General features: G+C 42.8%; 1 protein-coding gene across 2 annotated transcripts in view; it reads left to right on the top strand.

Annotated features, from left to right (window-relative positions):
- The window catches only part of RGS6 (regulator of G protein signaling 6), a 288,401-nt gene that overhangs the window by 221,753 nt on the left and 45,010 nt on the right, over positions 1–21,638 (top strand). For both annotated transcript variants that reach the window (XM_075105737.1, XM_075105738.1), the window contains exons 7-14: positions 2,025–2,089; positions 5,014–5,090; positions 8,138–8,219; positions 8,741–8,815; positions 9,610–9,708; positions 10,779–10,840; positions 15,245–15,355; positions 18,517–18,642. In XM_075105737.1, coding sequence (XP_074961838.1) covers positions 2,025–2,089; positions 5,014–5,090; positions 8,138–8,219; positions 8,741–8,815; positions 9,610–9,708; positions 10,779–10,840; positions 15,245–15,355; positions 18,517–18,642 — 697 coding nt within the window. The remainder of the gene's footprint in view (positions 1–2,024; positions 2,090–5,013; positions 5,091–8,137; positions 8,220–8,740; positions 8,816–9,609; positions 9,709–10,778; positions 10,841–15,244; positions 15,356–18,516; positions 18,643–21,638) is intronic.

The following is a 21,638-nucleotide window of genomic DNA, read 5'->3' as shown; positions in this document are numbered from 1 at the left end:
ATTGTTGCATCCCAGTGTGGCATTGGAGGAGGAAGTGAATCCATGTGTGTGCTCATAAAACAGGAGCTTCTGGAAGTGCTTCTTTTGAAATATCTCATAATCTAAGATCAGTTTAGAACGCCTCCCTGAATAATCAGGGTTTTTTTTTCTTTCCCAGGCAATAATTACTCATCATTATGGGTTCTGGAAATAATTTGCTGGGGTGCAGAAGTAGCCTGCAATGGTGTCTGTCATGTGATAGTTCATTCACAGTCCTCGACTGCAGGGAAGCTCGCACAGACTTGTGTTTATCCCAGTGAGGGAACTGCTTAGGAGAAAACATGATGCTGTTCATTATATGCAAAATAACTTCCAGATTTTACAGTCACCATATAGAACTGTCCGAACTGTGCCAAATATGTGTTCTGTAAATATCAGAATAACAATCTGAAGAGGGAAGTTCTGTTTTTTTCCTGTGGTAGATGATAAATAACTGGGTTTGCAGTCAGATTATTGTGCTGCAAGGGGACATTGAGTGGAACAGTACACCTCAAAATCAAGCCCTATATGAGCTGACCCACAGCTGGACAAACTGCAACTGCATTAGCTCTGAGCCCTGTAGCAACAGATTTTCATCTGTCCCAGAAATCTCCAACATACGCTTATAATCAACCTTTCCATATCAGAAGTCTGTGCAGATGGAGTCTTCCCAGGAATTAATCCCAGCCTAGCAGTAGACCCAAATAAAACTGGAATCCCAGCAGCTCTTCATACTACTTCTATTTACATGGATCCACTCACAGGACAGGAACTAACTTGCTAATGGCAGGTCACTGCCTAGCATGAAGAATTACTGTGAGATGATGACTCTCACTTCATTTGGTGTTGTAAATGGCTTACAGATGAAACTGCTCTTGAATATATAAATATATGTGAACTGATCAGTTCTGGTTACTATGCATAATATTTGCTCATTATATGAAGGTTAGAATTATAGGAGTAGCATAGAATAGAAGTGCATTAATAGCACTGTTTTTTACATATATATTTAAATAGGAGAAGAGGTTTCCCAAGGAAAACACCTACGAAGGTGTCAGAAAATTGGATTTATCAGGAAACCAAAAACCCATGGTTTCCAAAGAAAAGCTGCAATCTTCTCTGAAAGATTTATTGCAGTTTTATGCAGATGATGCTTTGTCTTCTGCCCCGCTCCAGTTCAGAACACTGTTGGACAATAAGTACTTGGCCCTGCAACATGAGAGAGGACAAACCACAAGGAAGCTATAAAATTCACATCTAGATCCATCCCAAAATGAGAGCACTGGACCTCTCTTATGTAGTTCATACCTGACTGACCTGACTCTATCCACAGGGTTTGCTGGGTACCTTGTGTTTCAGCCTGTAATGGAAATGGGGTGAGCAAGCGGTCCAGCTGAGGCTTTCCCAGAAGGCAGCCTGGGACCAGTGTGGTGTCATGCACTGAGCTCACTGTGACCCTCAGAATCCCAAACCACATCAGTTTCTGCAGTGTCTGCCTACGGTGAAATATAAGAAGGCTTTTCTTAACCATTTGAAATGTGTAGAATAAATGGGTGAAGCATAGGAAAAAATGCTCAGATCATAAGATTCCTTTAAGATCTGGCCCATATTTCTCTTTTCATTTCAATATCCTGATATTTTGGTTTTTTAAACGAAAGGAGAAAAGAAGTGCAGGGCTGCTCACCTTGGCAGGCATATTCCCAAAGTGCTGGGGGGAATGGGTTGCTAATGCTAAATCTTTTACCAGCCCCAGAAGCAATGGGGCTGCTTCTCAGACACCTTATGTCCTGGGATCTACTCTCAGCACTTTTAAATGAGATGTCCCAGATGTTTACGGCCTCTGAGATTACTAGTTGGTAATGTCAGCTGGGTATTCAGCTCTCTCGTTCCTTGCCTTATGTTGCTTTCTGATGAGAATGAACAGTGCATGGACCACTTTTTTGCTTTTTAAGATCTAGTACTAATAATCTGTCTGTAATTGTTTTCCATTCTGTTTCTCCCTTTAGCCATCTATCTTTGCAAACGGACCATGCAGAACAAAGCTAGGCTGGAGCTGGCGGATTATGAAGCCGTAGGTACACTGCTGCTAGAGTTTAAAGCCAGGGGGCTGTGGGGAGAGCTTTGCTTGCCAATTGAATGCTGCCATTTTGTGCTTTGGGATCAGCCTTTGCTGTGTGTTTTTTTTTCAGTTGTCAGAATTGTGTGGAGGTTGATCAGGCGACAACATCAGGAACGCGATTGGGCAACGCCTCTGGCTTTGCACCATCTCAAATTAAAGCATCTGTTGTATAGCCAGCCCTCCAAGATTGGGGAAATTACACAGAAGTTTACATTGGATTCTTCCTTCCAGTTAACAGTTCCTGGTTTATATAGCAGATATTAACATGTGAAAATGATGGCTTTCAGGTGCATTATTGGGCGATTAAATTGCTGATGACCCATCTAGTTATGGACCTTAAAAGTAATGTTTTCAAATATTAGACTTCGACTGTTTTCAGTATGCCATATAAGAACTCTTAAGCTTATTCAGGGCCTATTTTCTGTTTATGAAATTATTATCCATAAAAATATCCTCAACCTTGCCTTGATTGTGCAGGGTTGGGTGGAGAGGAGTGGGAAGGGCTGGTGTTTCTTTGAATGCCAGAAATGTAAGACTGACCAGCTGAACTTTTTTCCTATCATATTGACTTTTTTGTTCGGTAGCTCAACAATGTAACAGTTGAATTTCAAATACGGAGTTTTTCTTTGGGCGGTTTGTTTACAAAGCTGGTTCTACTGGATTTCTGGTTTTGCGTTTATTACAATGAAAACATTTATATTGCATATGTTTTAGGGCTTTTTTCAAAGAATGGACTTTTTCCATCTTTCTTACTTTCTGTGTTTTGGGACTTTTGTGCACGAAGATATATATACATGCCATTTGGTCCTTTCAGTGAAGAACATGCAAAAATTGCCACTTTTCTAGTCCACCCTGGAAACGCACCAGTGTTCCCAAGAGTTCTAATCTTGAAGTAAGAGCATAAAGGAAGGAATATAATAATCTGTATGGATTTACACAACATTTTGCTGAGTTTTGTTTTGTGCATATTGTTGATTTCATTATAAAACCATTAAAATTGCTCACAGCCAACCAATTAACTGTAAGTACTCTAAAGATCTATGATAAAGTAACAAACGGCTGTTCAGCAGCACACACACTCCCACACACATACAGTGAGGCTATGGCTAAGTATTTTTGCACATCGTTGTCTCCCGAGAGTAGCAATGCTCCAGTGATGGCAAATAATTAGATCTTGGCAGTCTCTCATTTTTCTTGTGAATATTGCCTTGCACAATTAGAGATTGCTTCTGCATTCAAACTTTGGTCTCTTAATTAGAGGCAATCAGATAAGAATGGCACCAACGTCTCCTAGTCATTATGGGAGCTGAAGCAGATCCAGCAATGGAGCTATAAGCTGAGTACAAGCGAGAGAAACAGTCTTACTGGAGTAGGAAGGAGCCCTGTGTATTTAGGACACACTTTTGGAGATGTAGTATGGGACTGCTTCTCCATAGGCATCAACACTGACATGAAGTTTCCAAAGAGAATCTCTACAAAGCATCTCAGGGAACATCATCTCACTTTTAGCTTCTGCTTGCAGCATTCATAGACAGCCCCCCACCCCCCACTTACATTGGTAGAGCAGGGGTCTTGATGATATGATTAAGCTTGCATAATTGCATTCAATTTTGTTTATAATTGGCCAAACATAAGCAGGATTCAAATATTGCTTCAGTTGGTGATGTTTCATTGGCTTCAGCGTATTTACTCCAGAGGGCACATGTGAACATAATTAAAAAAAAAAAAAAATTGTTTTTGCATATAATTACAAGTAGTTCTTCCTTGTAGCCACAGTTAAGGAAATCATCACAGTTCAGCACAGCTGTAAATCATTTGCTTAGCTGTTTTCTTCCATGTATACAGACTGAAAGTCTTATATGGAATTGGTGTAACAGGGCCAAGCTTTATGCCTTGTGTAATACAAGAGTTTAAAGCAAATAATAGGAAGATTTCTTCTAGCTTTGAAATGCATGCACTTAAACACTTCCTTGAAATGAAGAGAACAGGTACAAAAAGAACAGCAGTAGATCTATTAGCGTTCATTTCAATGAAAATTTGCAACAGTTGAACCAGCTGTAATGGAGGAGAGGGTCGGGTTGATGGTCTCATAGGCCTCCTTGTCAGGGCGGGTGTGGATATGTGACTTCAGGGTGCCATTTGAGCCTGAAATTCCGCCCATGTCCCAAGTTTGACCTTGAGCTGTGATGAAATCGCATCTACCTCCAAATGTTTAGATCACAGTGCTCTCTGTAATGGGTCTAGACCAGAGCTCTTACTTCGGATGCAGAGAAAGGCTGCATCTGGACCCAGACTTTGCAGTTAGCGGTGTTTGTTATTCAGACAAACAAGCTATTTCCTTTTATGAATCATCCTGGCAATCCCCAGCCTTCAGTGCTGTGCAGCTGCATAATGCTCTCAGTGGTGACCAGGACTGAGCAAAGCAAGGGATGTTCAGGCTTTGCACCTTAGCAAAAGCCTGAAGAGTAGCGAGCAGTGGGGGGAAGAAGGGAAGGTGGGGATGAGAGGGAAATGTGCAGGTGGCAGCCATCTGCTATCAGAAATGAAAGTTGTCAGCTTCACAAAGCTGCTCAGTGTTATCTTCTGGGAACAAATCCATCATTATTTTCATAGTAGAGCTCAGGCTGTCTTCATCACACTCCGTTACTTCTCTCTGACAGGGCCCTCTTGGCTGCAGCTTGAAAGGATGTGTTACAACCTTGCTCTGCCTGCAAGATGGTTCACCTGAAACCAACGCTGACTTCTGTGCCTTGAGTTTTCCAGCTAGAAAAAAAAAAAAAAGGAATAAAATAAACACTCGCCACGCTAACTGTGCTGTTAGGCAGTTGTTACAATTACAGGGATTAATTGTTCTTACTGTTTTCATCTTTTGTCAGGAAAACTTAGCAAGACTTCAGAGAGCATTTGCAAGAAAGTGGGAATTCATCTTCATGCAAGCTGAGGCTCAAGTGAAGTGAGTAATCCTGGAGCACTACACTGCACCAGTATTTAGAGCTGTGGAGGGAAGGGGATTCTGTACAGATAAGCTCAGAAGGTGCTGGTGAACTTTAATCAACGGCAGACTAGAAACAACAGAGAGCCAATTTTGAAGTTTTGTGCCAGAATCTGAAAGATGGGTTTAATTGCCTGTACATGGAAATGTCGGTCAGGAGCTCCTGAACCTGGATTCACCATGGGAGCTTGGGCAGTTTACTTGCCCATTCTGCTTCTACTTTTGTGTAGTATTTTTGTTATATATAAATGGAAAGAACAGGACTCTGTCACCTGTCTGTGTTACTCCATGCTCATAAAACCTTTCTGAGTTTAAAAATACTGCCACTTCAAAGTGATTGTAAGGGTGGTATTTACAGCACACTGGAACTGGTTTTCTCATTTATACCAATCCCAATCCCCTGTTGACTCCATTGTACCTCTGCTCTCTGCAGTCTGACTTGTGCTACTAAATTAGTATGGAGAACTGAGTACCACTGAAATGAAACTTACCCAGATTTAGTATTTGGGGATTTCCTATCCTCTGCTCATAACTAAAATCTAAATTTTATCTCCCCCTCCCCCCACCATCTTCCTTTGTGAAAGCAGTTCTAAGCCTCTCAATGTTTGAGCATATTTTCATTATTAGTGCAAAATGGGTGTGGTCCAGGGTTTGTAGACTAGTGTCTACAAATCGGTGCCTAAAACCCTCCATGTCCGTTTTGTGCATGTAATTGTCACCTATAAAATGGAAAGGTGGGTGAAGATGGTGCATGAGAACACCAGTACTGACACTGTACCTCTAGAAGGAATTTGCACTTTCAGCGTTAGATGTTAAAAAGTTAAGGAAGATAATTTCTTGAGGGTGTGGCTGAGGTATATGTCTCTATATTTGATTAACTCTTCAGAATTTTTATTAATTCCTTGCTTAATAACATTGTAATTATGCTCTATTAAATACATGGTAATTATCCTTTAATTTAGAAGTTAATTAAAGGATTTTTTTTCTGACGAGAATACCAGTGTTCTGTTTGGAAGAGAAAATTAGAAGTTAAGATAGCAATTGTACTTTCAGGTACTTAAAGGTTTATTGCCAAGTTAAAAAAAAAAAATCTAAGTCATAAAAAAATTCTGCATTCTGTCCACAGAATACAATTATTACCTAAGAAAGAAATGTAAATTTCAGATTCTTTACGTCATCACTGTTGCTTACTTATCTTTTCTCCAAGCAGTTTTCTTTGAAACATAAGCATGGACTGGCCACTGTCAGATTTTTTGCCTGGCTAGTTTCAGCTTCTTGGTTCCCGGTTCATGTGGTGGTTCAGGCTTCAGGTTTCCAACAAGGCAGGGCTGGAATTCAGAGTCCTTAATTAACTAAAAAGGAAAACAAATCAAAAATACCTGAAAACATTCCTCCTGCTTATCAAGGTCTGCTCTGCCTTCCACGTCTTTGTTTGCACACAGGATTTCCATCGCTGTACCTACATTGCGCAAAAACTGCAGCCACAGAGTGTCTAATTATTTTGTGTCTTAATGGTTTAAAATGTGAAGTACTGAGTTACCTTGAACCAAGATTCTTGGTTCAGCACAGAGCACCCATGAAGGCAATTCATGGAGCCTCTGAAGAGTCCCTCCAGTCAGTGTGTGGTGTGAGGCTGGCCGAAGCCTTTACCTTCCCCTTTGGCTGGGCACAAAGGGCTTGCTCAGATAAAAAAGTTTTGGGCTGGGTGTCTGCATTTGCTCCCCAGCGCAGCACAGTGACTGCGATCTGGCGGCTGCTCCATCTTTGTGCGGGGACGGAGCTGGTGCAGGGCTGGTTTCTCGTCTCAGCCTTACAGGGAGGATATTCAGAGTGATACTGAACTGTGGAGGACTCGGGCTTTTTGTGGGGAGAGGTGTTCAGAACCTTCAGTTTCAATTCCATTTCCTAATCCCTTTTCTCTAGCACAGACTTAAGCTGAGGATCATTGCCCCTCCAAAATAAAACCAGCAAGGGGAGAACCTGATGATCAGAAATCCCAGCTGGTGTGGGTTTTTTTCCTTACTGCTTTGATTCTTCCCGGCTGGCGCTGTATAGAAACCCAGCACAGAGATGCTGTCGGCTTTTCAATCCTGCTCTGGAGGCGAAGGCAGTTCATTCTTCCTGTGGCTCACCCCGTCTTTCCGCAGGTAGATCTTGCAAGCTGGTGGTGACTTTGCTCTGCTCACGTGTAGAGCTGAGCACAGGAGTGAGGCACCAGCAGCAAATTGCTTAATGCTGCCGAGAGATAGGGGAACAGTTGTTTTGAACAACCTCTGGTCGCCTTTGGTGCGTGCGTTTTGAGTGAGTTGATTCACTGGCTGCATCAGGGCTGAAATTACCAAGCTATGGCTGTGCTGGCCCAGTCGCGCGTCTCTTGGGTGAGCGCTGGCTTGCAGGGGGCCGTGCCGCAAGCTCTGCTCCAGTTGCCTGTGCTGTTACCAGGGCAGGGGCAGAGCCAGTCTGCTGCAAGCGCTAAGGAGGGTGGCCCCAGGTGCTGCCCATGCTGTTGCTGCTGGGAACGCCTGGGATAGCTGCCCTTTCACAATCTGTGCTCATGCCAGTGGTACCCCTGGGGCACTGGGGTGCAACAGGGCCGCCCAGCGTGGACCTCCATCTAGCACCGGCCGAGAGCTTCACCTGGAGTAAAGAGGTCCCAGTAGGTCTCCTGACAAAGCCAAAGCCAAGCATGACCTTCCCCAGCCTGCAAAATCAGGGTCTGGGAACAAAGTATCTGGAAAAGTTGTTTTCCTCTCCAGATGAAAAAGCAGATGTTGAAGTAAACTTTCCACTTTAATAGGAAAATATCTTTTGACACATGTTGGAGTAAACATCAGTGATATTTTGTTCATGGCATATGGCCTCGCAAGTGGGAGTGTGACACTTCTTACAAAAAAGTGGATTTCTGAATGTTTTTTTCATCATGGGGTTAAAAACCCCAGCTAGGAACTGTAACAAAGAAGAAAGCATTACTTGTACTTTGACTTATGTGTTTATGTTTTTGTTTTCAGAATCGACAGAAAAAAGGATAAAACAGAAAGAAAGATTTTGGACAGCCAGGAAAGAGCATTCTGGGATGTGCATAGGCCTGTGGTAAAGTTCTTTTTGAATGATGAGACTTTCCAGGCTTTGACAGGAAAGTTTTACTATTAGTAAACACTATGCCGTGCATTGCGTAAAGATATTGCCTTTAAAGTCACCGTGTGGATTTTCCTCGCAGTTGAAAACACACCAAGTATCTACAAGATTATTCTAGATGTTCCAGGCTTGTGCATGCATGGAACTATTGATTTGGAAATATATGATAAATGTGGAGTTTTGAAGATGATTTATTGTGCGTATGAAAGAAAAGCAGCTTACTCAGTTTGGCTCAGGCTTCCTAGAACAAGTTCCCCTCTTAGCTGAGGTATTTCCTTTTGTTGCCAAAGTTCTGAGTAAATGGATCGGATGCTGAGATGCCAACTTTGGGTATATGCGGTCTCTTGTTTAGCAAGGGTAATTTATGGGACACAAACTTCAGGAAAGAGTTTTGGACAAGATCTAATTGTATATTTTAGAAAGGTAAGGTAGCATGTGGATTGTAAACAGACGAGTAATGATTGCTGTCTCTTCAGCCGGGCTGTGTGAACACCACAGAAATGGACATTAGAAAGTGTCGTCGTATGAAAAACCCACAGAAGGTGAAAAAGGTCAGTTTGAGTTTCTGGTTTTGGTTGTGGGTTTGTTGTTGTTTTTTTCTTTTTAATGCAAATCATGCTTGACACCTACGGTGTATCAGACTTACCTAACAGGAACCAAAATGACCGTTTCCTGTTGCCGTGTCACTTGTTACCTGTTTTGGAGGTGACACCAGACTCCCGAACTTTCATTGGCAGTTAAATGGCAGCAGAGCTATCCACGTCTCTTACGAATGTTAAATAAAAAGCAAAAGCACAAGAGGGTAACTGATGCTACTTTCAGTCCAGGTCTCTGTCCTGAAAATGAATGGCTACAAGTCAATCTGCAGGTTTTTGTTTAGAGAGATTCCTGCGGACTTGACCCATTGACACCTGGTTAAGGTCTTTCCTAAATGTGTAGGTTTACAAGAAGAAACTAAACCAAGTGAAAGAAAATGGCATAGGATTAGGTTCTAGTCTTTTCTTTCTCTGCTTGGTTCACCACAATGACCACTCCCTGTGTCACCATCCTGCAAATGTTGACGCACGTAGCCTTCAGAGCTCCTAAAAATTATCAGCTGCATTTTAACATTTAAACTAAACTCTTTTTCTTAACATGCTTGCAGATCTTCCAAGTACAGGCATCTGCAAGCATGGTCTGATCTGTAAATTTTTCTCCAGGCTGAATGATTATTGATCTGTGTGGACACAATCAGTAGGAGATTACTGGCTTTGTTAGCTTACTGCTTTGCGTACTGCACTTTTACTCATTGCATAACAGAGAAAAATGCCATAATTTCTTCTGTTTGCTTATTGGTTCCTCACAGTCAGTATACGGTGTTACAGAGGAGTCTCAGTCCCAAAGCCCTGTACATGTGCCCTCCCAGCCTGTCCGCAAAACTACAAAAGAGGATTTCCGGAGACAAGTAAGAGATGGCTATACGGCAACTCTTTGGAGAACTGTTATCTGAAGGAAAAAAAAAAGGCATATAAAGTTATTGAGATATCAGCAAAACCAACTGTATGCTTTACCCATCCTTGATCCTCACATACTTTATGTAAAGTAGTAAGTGTATTTAAAGAGATAGATATATTAATCGAGCAGTTGTTATATGATGATATGTATTATGGGTAATGCTGACCTTTGAATCTACTATTATTCTGTCCGTGGACCAGTAGACAGATTAATTTCCAGTTCACTGAGGATGTCTGAAAAGTGGGCTGTGACAAAGGCTAGGGAAGAAGCCAGCATACGGGGGCACAGTTTGGGGACAGGCGGTGAGGAAAGGCATCGTTTGGTGCACGACTGTTAGAGTGTAGCCAGAGCTTTTAGGGAACTAGGAAAAAGTTATTTGCATAATCACTCCAAGGAGTGGCCAGCCAGCTTGCACATCCTTGCCCTGACACAGGGAGCTTTCCCTCAAAATTACTTTTCCTGCAACGAGCAGCACTCACTGAAGTACAGGCGGGAATCACTAGGTCAGCATTTTAGTAAAGGCAGCTTTAAACACATTTCTTAGGCAGCCATTTTTTGGGTGGTCTTCTGAACTAAACCTGAACTCTAAGTTTTTTGAGCTTTTTTCCATCATAGGCAACATAGGCTATAGAGTACTGTGAAGAACTAGTTCATAGCAGAGTGCAAATCTGCTGTAAAACTGTTATTGGTCTTGTGATGCCAGTGGGTTAGAGAAATGGAAGAGAGGAGTGTAGCGTAAAAAGGGGATCATATGGCACCCTGAGTAGTCTAGGAACCTTGACCCCAAATATGTGCCTTTCCTACTTTCAGTTATGTCTTCTGAAGCTTCCCCAGGACTTTGCCATAGGAAACAGAGACTCCTGTTGGAAGCAGTTAATAAGCTGCTTCTAATACCTAGGGAAGGGTCCCATTTCCCTCTGAGTTACTGTCGAGCTGTTTGGAAGGAGAAATCAATAGTGTGTTGGAATATGATCAATGCAGAGCTCATGGATTGTTAATGTCCTTGTCATCTCTCCTCAGATAACTTTTCTGAACGTGCAGATAGAGAGACATTGTTTAAAGATGTCCAAAGTAGCAGAAAGGTGAGTGTCCCCGTTTGCAGGATTTCCCATTCTTTCCTCATCTCCAGTTTGGCATTTCCAGAAACAGCGGGCAGCAATGCACAAAGGCTGGTCCCCTTTCTGTGCGTCGATCCTTCCCCCTCCTTGACTGGCTGTGCTGCCTGTCTGCTGAGCACTGGCACTGCCACTGACAAAAAGCAGGTGAAAAATGAGGATGCTATCGTACTGTAAAAGCAAAGGAAATATTATTCACAAAAGAAGGAACCCTTGCAGTACTTTTGTTTCCCACACCTTCACAGCCCTAGAGTTTATTTACAGAAAAGTTATTCCTGTTTCAATTTGAAAATACCCTTTTTTTCTTTTGTGGGTGAACTCTCAGTGTTCATCTCTTGTTAGTCTGGCGCAGCTCTGGGGAAGGAGCTGCATTTGCGACTTGTTGCGCATGGTGTTCGTGTCCATGTTCATACTGGGGTTGTAGGGCCAGTTTCTGCTCCCGCTTCCATATGTGAAACCCTATGGGAAGTACTGGGGTTGTACCTGGACTACTCAAGGCAGTGTTTTAAGAGGTGGATTTCTCATAAAGGCAAATCAAGGCACAATTTGACTTGCAGAATGTTTAGTTCTGGTAGGAAAGTAAGAACAGCTGAAAAACAAGCTCAAATATAATTGAGAATGACACGTCCTTTGCTCCTTTACTTACATACTTGTAAGTTGCGCACCGTTGCAGAGGAATCACAGAGAGAAACGTGGGGATCAGCATGCTCTTCTGTAGCATCACTTTTAGAGCAAAATTGTGTGGAACATGAGGGACGTGATAAGGGCTGGTGCCTTGTAGAGAAATAATAGAGGAATTTTTATTTAAGCAAATTAAAAAGCCATTACCCTATGAAATGTGCTTTGCAGTGCCTGCACCTGTAATTAGTATTTGTGTACTAAACTAGGCAAATTAAATGGTGAGAGCCCCAAAGTAAGTTCCTATTGCTTCATAAAGTTTAACAATTAAAATGAAAATTTATCCAATTAAATAGAAAATACTCAGAGGCTCCCTGAAATCCTGCATACACTACATTGTACAATCGAAAATAGCACGCTCATATTTATGTTTTGGGCTTTCTGGTTCTTTTCATTAAGAAGATACATTTGTGCTTTACAAAAATATGTCGTTTTGTACTGAATTTACTTACAATGACCTTAATATACTAAGACAGTAATAATTTCCAGGCTGGTAATTTACAAGCCAGCAGATCTATTTTGCTCAAATTCTTTTTTAGGTAGGTATTTTTTCAATAAGATGGACTCAGTAAAACTCATTCACCTGTGAACATCAAATCCTGTCCACATAACATACCCGTTATTCAAATTCATAAGGAGCTACTGGCATTATAAATGTAACATTTTCAATGCCAAAAAAACCCTATTAGTTTTCAGTAAAACTGGACAGAAAATTTTCCTGGTTTGAAAGGGCTTTGGGCTTTTTTTTTTTAATTGGTCCCAAATTGGGGAATAAAATGTTGCTATCAAAACCTGTGCAAATTGATAACCAGGAGAAAAGTAAATAAAATGAGAAAAATAAAAAAGTTCTTTTCTCCTGTTTTGAAAGTTTCATTTTGAAATTATGAGGAATGAAAATCATGGTTATGATATTTATATCTTGTGAAGAAGGTTTGGTTATGTGATGACTTTGGGTGGCAGCATTGCTGGAGGGGTCCCAGGGGTCGGTGCGGAGAGTGGTGGGAAGTGCAGCCTGCACGTGGAGTGTCACAGAGGGGCTGATGAGTCCAGTGGCTTGGCAGGGCTGGGGATAGGTGAGGAGGAAAGAATGTGGATGACCTGAGCTGAACGATTGCCTGAAATAAAAAACTGTGTGGCCTGAAAGCCCAATGTAAAATGCTGAATACAAATGCCAGGAACAAATCCACTGCATAAGGCGGTGCTGTTATTAGCAGGTCACTTTTCAGGGTGGGCCCTGATTTCAGGACTAGTTTAAGTGACAGTGTGGCAGACTGGTGTGCAGGAAGCGACTTCTTGGCATGCTCCTCTCAGCAGCCAAGCCTGGTGGCAGCCCCACCTGCCATTTTTTCAGTACAGCGCAAAGGCACTTTCAGGCAGGACAGGGGAAGTAACAAGGAGCAAATAAGGCAGGGGGTGGTGGGGGAAACAAGCTGCTGTCTAATCTGCTATAGGAATAAGATATGAGTTATTTTAATAGTGATAGACCAATACATTTTCCATTAATGCATGCTATTCTATCGGATAGCCCCTGTCCAGCAGCGGACTGGAAAGGCTCTCAAAAGTTTATCCCCAGCTCCCATGAAATAAATGCCCACTACGAAAGATTTTCTTCCCCTCCTCCCTCTTGCCCTTCCAGGAGTAGGTCTGCACCAACTGTGGGAGCAGGCATCCCTCAGCTGCTCCAGGCACCTTGGAAACTGTTCCCTTCCCCCTTCTTCCACATCCTTTCTCCCCACTTGGGACCTGCACACTGTCAGGTTTAGGATTTGGCAATGAGATTTGAGAACTGTTGAGTAAACTATCAATATATTCTACCTACTGTTTTCCCCGACTGCATCGTGCAGTGTTAGTGCAATCCCACTCCATGTGGCATCACAGAAATGGCTGGGGAGCACCAGAGCATCTTCCTACCAGAAACAATCTCAGCTCCCTAGATGAAAATCTGTCCCAACCTCTCAGCTCCCTAAAGTTACTGTGAAGGTTCAGCAGGGCCCCTGATTGCAAGACAGTTGGGTTCTTAAGGCAAGCTCTGCACCCTGCAGTGAACTGTTCCCATCTCCTCTTCTACCAGAATTACAGTGCATCACCTGAAAGGCCAAAAGTCCAGGTTTGCTTTTTGACAGAAATGCTTTCCCTTAGCAGTTCCCCCACCTGTAGCCTCCTTTAGATAATGAGGCAACAATTCCACTGCTGTCATACTGAATCAGCAAAACGTGCTTAGTAATTCCCCCTTGTTTCATTTAATTTAGTTTTTCCCCTTTTATTTTTGCTAGTACTTGTACTACACCTCTGATGCCTTCTTATTATTTTATTAGGAGCAATTCAAGTTTCACAGCAGATATCTCCTGATTGATCCTTTTTGTTGGGTTTTTTTAACCAACCCTCTCTCTCATTGATGTCTCAGGGATTGCTGCCGCCCTCTGAAATTGGACGCTGCTCCCTCCTCCAACCCTTGACCCACAGCAGTCATGAAATGTAATTAGTGAAATGAGATGAGACAGCCCTGAGTGCCCTGAGGGGCAATGGGAACCTGCTGTGGTTACAAAAGTGTATGATTTTAATGCCTCCTGATAAGAGCTAGGACAAACAAAAAGAAATAATTATTGTAGAGCAGGTCAGGGAAACTTTCTGCCTTTTGTGACCCTTTGTTTCACAGGGTTTTTTCATTCTCCTAACTTTTTGAGATGTGGAAGACCGGAGGTAAAGTTTAGCATGGACAATCACAGTGCAAGTAGATTAGTTGTTCAGTATGATGAGACTCAATTACCTTAGCTAATTACTTGGCATACCTAGGCAAAAAAAAAAATTAGGAAGTGCCTTAGAGTATTTCCAATATAGGCTAGAATAAATTTCTTTTTATTTCATATATGCTGTCTGTCTTTTGTAAAAATGTGCCCCTAGCTCCTACCCCAGTGGAATTCCCGAATCCCTCATGCAAACAGTCCTTTTCCCAGGAAGCTCTTTGAATCTCATCCTAGTGATGATGAGAGGCTGTATGTATTATCTGACATGTCACAAAGCAAGCCAGTATAAAGGCCAGGTGTTTTTCCAACATGCCTATAGTTTACTACATTCTAAGTTAATTATTATAAACTACTGTTGAAGTCTTTTACAATAGTGCCATTAGAGTAAGTGGTATACCAACATAACAAAAAAAAAATGATCTGTCACCTGAAGCTTTGATGTTCAGGACTGTGATCCCTCAAAGATGTAAGTACGTTCTTAGCTACAGCCAATGGCCCTATTTAGATGTGTTACTCATATCACATCAAGTTAAGTGGGTGCAAAAGTCTGCAAAAACCAAGAGCAAGAGGCAATAGCAAAGTGCAGTAAGTGAGGAGGAGGACACGTGTTTCATAGTCATCCCATGGGTCTCTGGGGAAAGTCCTAGCGTAGCAATCCAGCTGTTGCCTCATTGGGCTTTTTGTGGGCAACTGGACAGAGGTGAGCTTGAGGAAAGTACTGCAGTGAGCTGGTGGGTGTTTGCAGAGAAATCCTTGCAGGAACCATCCGTGGGAAAAGGGACTCCTGTGGTTGCTGAGAAACTGACTAATCCTACAAAAGTGAAAAGCAGCACACGCACAAGAAAAAAAAAAAAAAGAAAAAAGCTGTACCTCTTGGACATGTGACTGAGCATTCAGGCCCCGACTCTTTTTCTTTCTCTTTTTTTTTTTTCTTTTTTATATCTGTCAGTTTAATAGCCTACACAGAGCAGTATGTGGAATATGACCCCTTTATAACTCCTGCTGAGCCTTCCAATCCCTGGATAAGTGATGATACAGTGTTGTGGGACATCGAAATAAGGTAAGAATTGGTAGTTTTAAGTAATGTTAGACTTGTGTTGCCATTTTGTTTGTATGCTTTTCCTACTGCCCTGTTTGGATAGGAAGCTGGATGTCTGTAACTTCACAAGATACAAGTACATCACTAAAGTTTAAACAGGAGCTTATGCTTTATCGCTTTTGTGAATTATTCAGCCCTTCCACTTCCATAGGACTTGATGTGAAGTCAGGTAATGGATGTTCTCATGCCTGTCAAAGGACATGCACAGACTTAGGTCTTAGAGCCCACAGATGCAGGATACTGCTAAGAGATACTTGTTCCAGCACATCTTTGACCCTTGAGAGCCGGCTCTCTGGTCCTCCCCCAGCTGCAGTGCTCCAGCCCTGATCTTTTCCTGGGATCCTATGAAAGATGCCGCAGGCAGAACAGGATGGGTTATAGGGCAGCGGCTGTTCCCGCTGTGTGGGAGTGGATTTGGCACAGGAGCCAGAGGAGTGTAGCTCACACGTAATGTGTGAGACTTGGCAGGTCAGATTTCTAATAGATTGATAAAGTGAGTTTGGGCCTCACAAGCTGGTGAACAAGCTAGTTTGTCTCTGTTACGGTGTCTAATGGACAAAAAGGAGGAGAAATGACTGTAGGAACTCCGGTGCCTTGCACCTCAGAGAGTTTCTCCAAAAAAAACCAAACCACAGCACTGCAATTTAGATCATCTGTTGCCCATGTGATGCTGGTGCAAGGGAAGTCTGGCCAGTGTCTACATCGCTTGCCATCACAGGCTATCTACAGCCCTTGTAGTGGGGCCGGAATTGTCCTGCGTGCCTCTATGCCTAGCTGCTATCTCAGCAGGTTGGAATGGAATCACCATGCCATGTACCACCTTTACTACTCACTCACATCCTGTGGCCCACTACTGCAAGTGCTCAGCAGCTTCTCCTAGTGTTTAGCTGCTGCTGTTTGGCACCAGATTTGAACTGGGAGTTCACTTCAGCCAATCTTTGAAAACAGAATGGCAAATCTAATCCTGTCTGTTCTTGAATAATAATGTAAAGTTTAAGATGTTACCAGCCTAATAAAGCCAATTCATAGTGAATCAGTGTTCCAGGAAAAGGGCAAGATATTTCCCTGTTTAAAAACCATGTGGTCTGGGACATGAAAGATGTTCCCTAATCTCTGCCACTCTTCACATAATTTTAATATCTTGGATTTCCTTTTTAGTTTCTCTCATTTTCTCCATCCTCCCTAGAGGGGCTAGGACCAGATACAGCCCCTGCAAAATAATTCTCTGGAGGAGCCCCCACCCACAAGGTAGTCCAGGCATCCATTATTTCTGCATCTGTTGAGGTAGCTGCAAATCCCAGAAAAGATGGCTGTATCCCTGAAGAATACAATTAACCTGATGTCACAGCCTTCATAGGAATTTAAAATAAATGCTTGGTTTCTGCTATGACTTCAGAGTTAAGGAAGGTGATTCTTCTGTGATGAAAAAGAGAAAGTTGTATTGTTGGGAGATGGAAGAACAAACAGCTCTGTATTTCCATTTTATTTTTTATTGTAAGAGAACTCACTGCATCTGCATCTAGTTGCAACTTGCATGAATAATTAAATGATCCCCGAGAGCTGCGGTAGCCCTTGTGTTGCCTGCAAAGCTGTTTCCTCAGTTAGGAGAGCAGAGCCCTTGCTCAGGAAAACAAAGAGCCTCTCACTTCTAATGGTAAGGCCAGCTGCTGAGTATGGACAGCCCTGTGCCACTACAGCTCATCCTTCGTGGGACTCAGGACACACCACGGAAAGCCTTCTATTTTAGACAGCACTTTGGCCTTTTCGTTCGTGCTAGAACATTGTGCAGCGGCAAGAGAGCAGCTACAGATCTCTGGATTCAGCAGGAAATTCCATGAGCTTAGCTCGTGCATAGCTCTGCACAAACCTGGCTTTCATGTCGCCGTACCCAGGCTGGCTCGCTTAACAAGTAGGCTGGCATCTGTGCCCTTGTTTGCAGCGCTGCTGGCTCCTGGGTGAGTGCAGGAGGAGCCATCCTGAGTGCTCTGCACTTCAAGTGAGGACACGGCCATCAATTGTGCTTAGTCTTTACACCAAGAGGAAATCAAAGCGGGCATTTTATTTACCCCTTTGGCTTATTTGTCTTCAGCAGAGATCGCCACTGTCCCCTAAGGCTCCAGGATTAGGAATCACTGTGGACATGATGAGACATGTAGTTTAATAGATATGTGCTGTTAACAATGGCTCTGCTGTCACAAATGTGAGCAGCTGAGCTGTATTTTAATGGTCGTCTCATAGTATGACGCCATCACACCAGAAGCTTTCAAACACTTTGTGAGCCCAGATTACGCCCTGATGAAGACTGTCTCATAGGATCCTCGTTGTGATTCCCAGGCACTGCCTCTCCCCATAGGCATCTCTGCAACATGTCTGGCAATTCAAGCAACAGCTTATGTAAGTGGGGTTGTATTAAGAAATAATTTAGGAGAAAGGTTTTTAGTGACTTTGGGTGCCTCTGCATCTCAGTGTCCCAGCTGAGACACAAAATAAGAGTCTGATTATCATGGAGGGTAGGAGAGAGATGCTTTTTAGTCTTCCAAGACTTAGGCGTCCAAAACTCGGAGGCACTGAAAAATAAAAGACCACTAACCAGTAATAATTTTTAGAAATCTTGTCTGCGCTGCTTAGTGAAAGTGCTTTTTTAATGCAAATGTGGAACTGAAAAATCTGAAGCCAGCACTGTGTGGGACACAAGGGCATGCTCTGGAGCTCACCAGCGGCCGAGGGAACACTGCTGGCAAATTTCTGCCTTGACATATAAGAAATCCCAAGGTACATTTGAGGATGTAAGTGGTGCATAAAGAATAATCATTCAGGTATGGTATGCTGTTCTTTACATGAAACCTACCAGAAAATACTCGGGAAGTCATATCATTCACTGTCTCATTTTGCCGTGTACGTAGGCACCCAGGTAGTAGTGTTGCTTTAATGATGACCCTGGTCTTTATAGCTTCTCTTCGTATGTTATTTGCTAACTTGTATTTCTGCAAAATCTTGAGAAAAAAGCCACCATCTCCTCATCTGATAGTCTTCCTCCCTTTGCTGCTTAGCAGAAACAGCAGCAGCTGCTTGGACAGCAGGCAGAAATGCACATTCCATCTGTTTTTTCTCTCTCCAAACAGCAAAGAACCCAGTCAGCAGCGTGTGAAAAGATGGGGTTTCTCCATGGATGAGGTGCTGAAGGACCCAGTAGGACGAGACCAGTTCCTTCGTTTCTTGGAATCAGAATTCAGCTCGGAAAACCTCAGGTGAAACCTTTTTTGACTTGAACTAAACGAATGGGACCGAACCTACTCTCTAGCATAGGTGAAATGCAATGCTTGGTCTGTCTTGAACTGCTAAAAACACCCATTTGAATAAAGTCGAGAATGGCAGGATTTGGCCCGTAGCACTGCGAGGGATGCCTATACTAGAACTAGGTAAGTAATATCAGGAATAGTGTTTAGCAGAGCCAATGTTGTCAAGTATCATATGCAAAGGCTTGCAAAGTTGTAATAATGTGATGCGATATGGCATATCACTGGGCTTAAAGCCCCCTAACAATGTATAGGATTTCTGTATTTGTGACGGGGGTCGTGTGAGGGAAATATAGTATGGTGATCATGTCACTAAAAACTGTTGCAGTATTGGCACTCACCAAATCAGGTTTGCAACAGCTGCTTTTAATTCTGGCACACCCTAACTATTTGAGAGCTTGACTCTCACCTTAATAGCACTCTCTCTGCGTGGGGTTTCTGAGTACCTGGCTTCTCATGTTGTGAAGAAGACAAAACTTCTATTATGAAACATTGTGTAGACACCCACATGATCCTACATCAGACTGAGAGTCTCTAAATCTATCGTGCACAATTCTGCTACTTCAACTACAGCAGGAATAGGCAGCAGTAGTAAGTTGCCATTTTTTTGGTGAACCAACGCTAGATGAAGACAAAGCCTTTCCTGGAAGATCCAGCCCTCCTGGCCTTGTCAATAACACTGTACTAAACACAGTCTCTGGCCCTAGCACATTGCTCCAAGATACAGTCCCACTGCAGAATTGATGAAAAGACATGGAAGTGCCAAGAGCATGCTTCATTCTGGGATAGCAATCCTTCAAAGAGTATGCTTACCTCTTCAGCCCTTCGAGCCTCAAAACTAAGTGCTAAACTTGGCACCTTAGGATTCATTAGTCATCCCTGCATATCCCAGAACTAATGTATTAGGCTGTTTTCCCTTATTGATACCAGGTATCTTCTCACACTGGCAGAAAAAGAGAGGTCTAGCTAGATATCCCCCCTAGACCCTAAGCTAAACCCACAGCCCTGCCTACATAGCAAGGATCTGAGTCCACTGCTTATCCTAGCAGTAATCAGGATATAGCCACAGGTTTTATCATCCTTGTCTTGAATCTTAATTCTGATTCTAACCCTAACCCTGAAGTTCATTTTACGGAAAGCAGCTCTCATGCTGCAAAGAGGGTGAGGTCCATGGAAGAGCTAGTGCATTGCATCTTGCACATACAATCAAACCACAGCAGGTTCCATAACAGCAGAAGCAAATATACTACAGTGAGCTCTGAGAAATTGGGGTTCCCAGGATTACACTTGAAACAGGGCTGGGGTAAACATGGGAATTAGTGTTCAGGATTGCAGGCATTTAAATGCTAGCTTCATTGCTTGGTGCTGCAAAGTCCATACAATGCAAGAAAATGGGAGAGGGCACCTGCCAGCTGGAGAGGGACCCTGAACAGCAGGTAAAGGTTGATACTCAGTGGCTGAGGTTTTGGTTCAGACTCTTGCCTGCACGTGACAAACAGCCAAATTTACTGCCACATTCATCCATTTGTGGAGAAGCAGGAAGATAGGGGTTAGCAGCAGGTCGGATGACTTGTGGTTGACAGCAGGGCAGGCTGCAGCCTCTGGCCTGTGCTGAAGGCAAAGATTTGAGTTGGTGTCAGGGTACCAGGCTGTGCTCTTGTACTCTTGTGTGTGGAATCCTTAACCTTGCTCCCTAACTGAGGTGTACAGCGGGTCAGAGGCACTTCACGGATATCTGCAATGGTCTTCACCTGCTCCTTCCCCTGGTTAGTCCTGGAGACACAGAAAGATCCAGCAGTAATGTAATTTGACTGCCCTAGATATGGCGGTATCCAGTAAAAAACACTTTTTCATAGAGTCTGAGTTACACTGCAGAGGCTTTGTTGCGGTCTGGTGCCGTCTCAGCACATGGATGGGCACAGGGACGAGTTCATGAACTTTCTTTGGGGCAGTCCAGTACAGTAGGGCCGGTGATCGTTGGCAGAGACAGCCAGAGAGTTTGCAGTTTCACTGGCAGAACTGCTCCCGGGATGAGGAAATCTGCCCTCAACTGAGCATGCAGTCAGTTGGGGTTTGGTCTTTGTTGTTCTTAGATTACACCAGCCAAGAACTTGATTGCACAGCCTTTAAGTTTATGTTTTGTTAATGTTTTTCACTTCGAAATTCTAATACATTAGCAAAGTGCATTAACAATTGCCACTTTAGTACAGTCTGCTAGCCTGCGAGATCTGAAAGGAAATCCCCCAGAAAGTGACTTTAATTGACATTGTAACTGACCATCCTATTTATCAGATTTGCCTGTCTGGGGAGAAATACAGAAAGTATGCCAGCAGCAAAACAGTGACAAATCAGTGCACTTTTATGTTTGTTATTTTTAAAAACCTGAAAGTGAATTTGTAAGATAAACAAGGGAGTGTTACTAAATTACATAAATAAGCTTGAAATTTTATTGCTGAACAGGTATGGAACTTATATATGGTTACTGCACTTATGTACAGTGGTGCTCATTTGCAATTAAATTGTAGTGATGAAGCGCAAATTTAATATACTGTATTGAAATTCTCCTCAAATGCATTTTCTGAAATACATCTGGGGTTGCACTAATGAAATCCAGCAGGTTTTGTATCTAGCGGGTGTCGCCCATGTTCATCCTACTCAAACAAATGGAGGAAGTTTCATTATGAGAAGGCAAGCGTGTACCTTCCTTGGTCAATCAGAGCTGCTCCTCCTGCTGCTGTGCGTTCTCTTTGGTTTTGAGATGGCTTGTAGCGAAGGCAGGCTGCAAATCAGTGGGCTGGGATAGGGAGGTTAAATCCCACATCCCTTGTGGAAGACACTGGTATTATTAATTAATATGGGAACATTGCTATCATTCTTATGGTATCTTTTTCATGGTATTGGTTTATGTGGTGTCATTTTTACCTAATACTGGATCAGTATTTGGAAGC

Source organism: Phalacrocorax aristotelis, chromosome 10 (genome assembly GCF_949628215.1).
Source record: "Phalacrocorax aristotelis chromosome 10, bGulAri2.1, whole genome shotgun sequence".
NCBI lineage: Eukaryota > Metazoa > Chordata > Aves > Suliformes > Phalacrocoracidae > Phalacrocorax > Phalacrocorax aristotelis.
The sequence above is the reverse complement of the archived record's forward strand: the minus strand, read 5'-3'. Positions and strand labels throughout refer to the sequence as shown.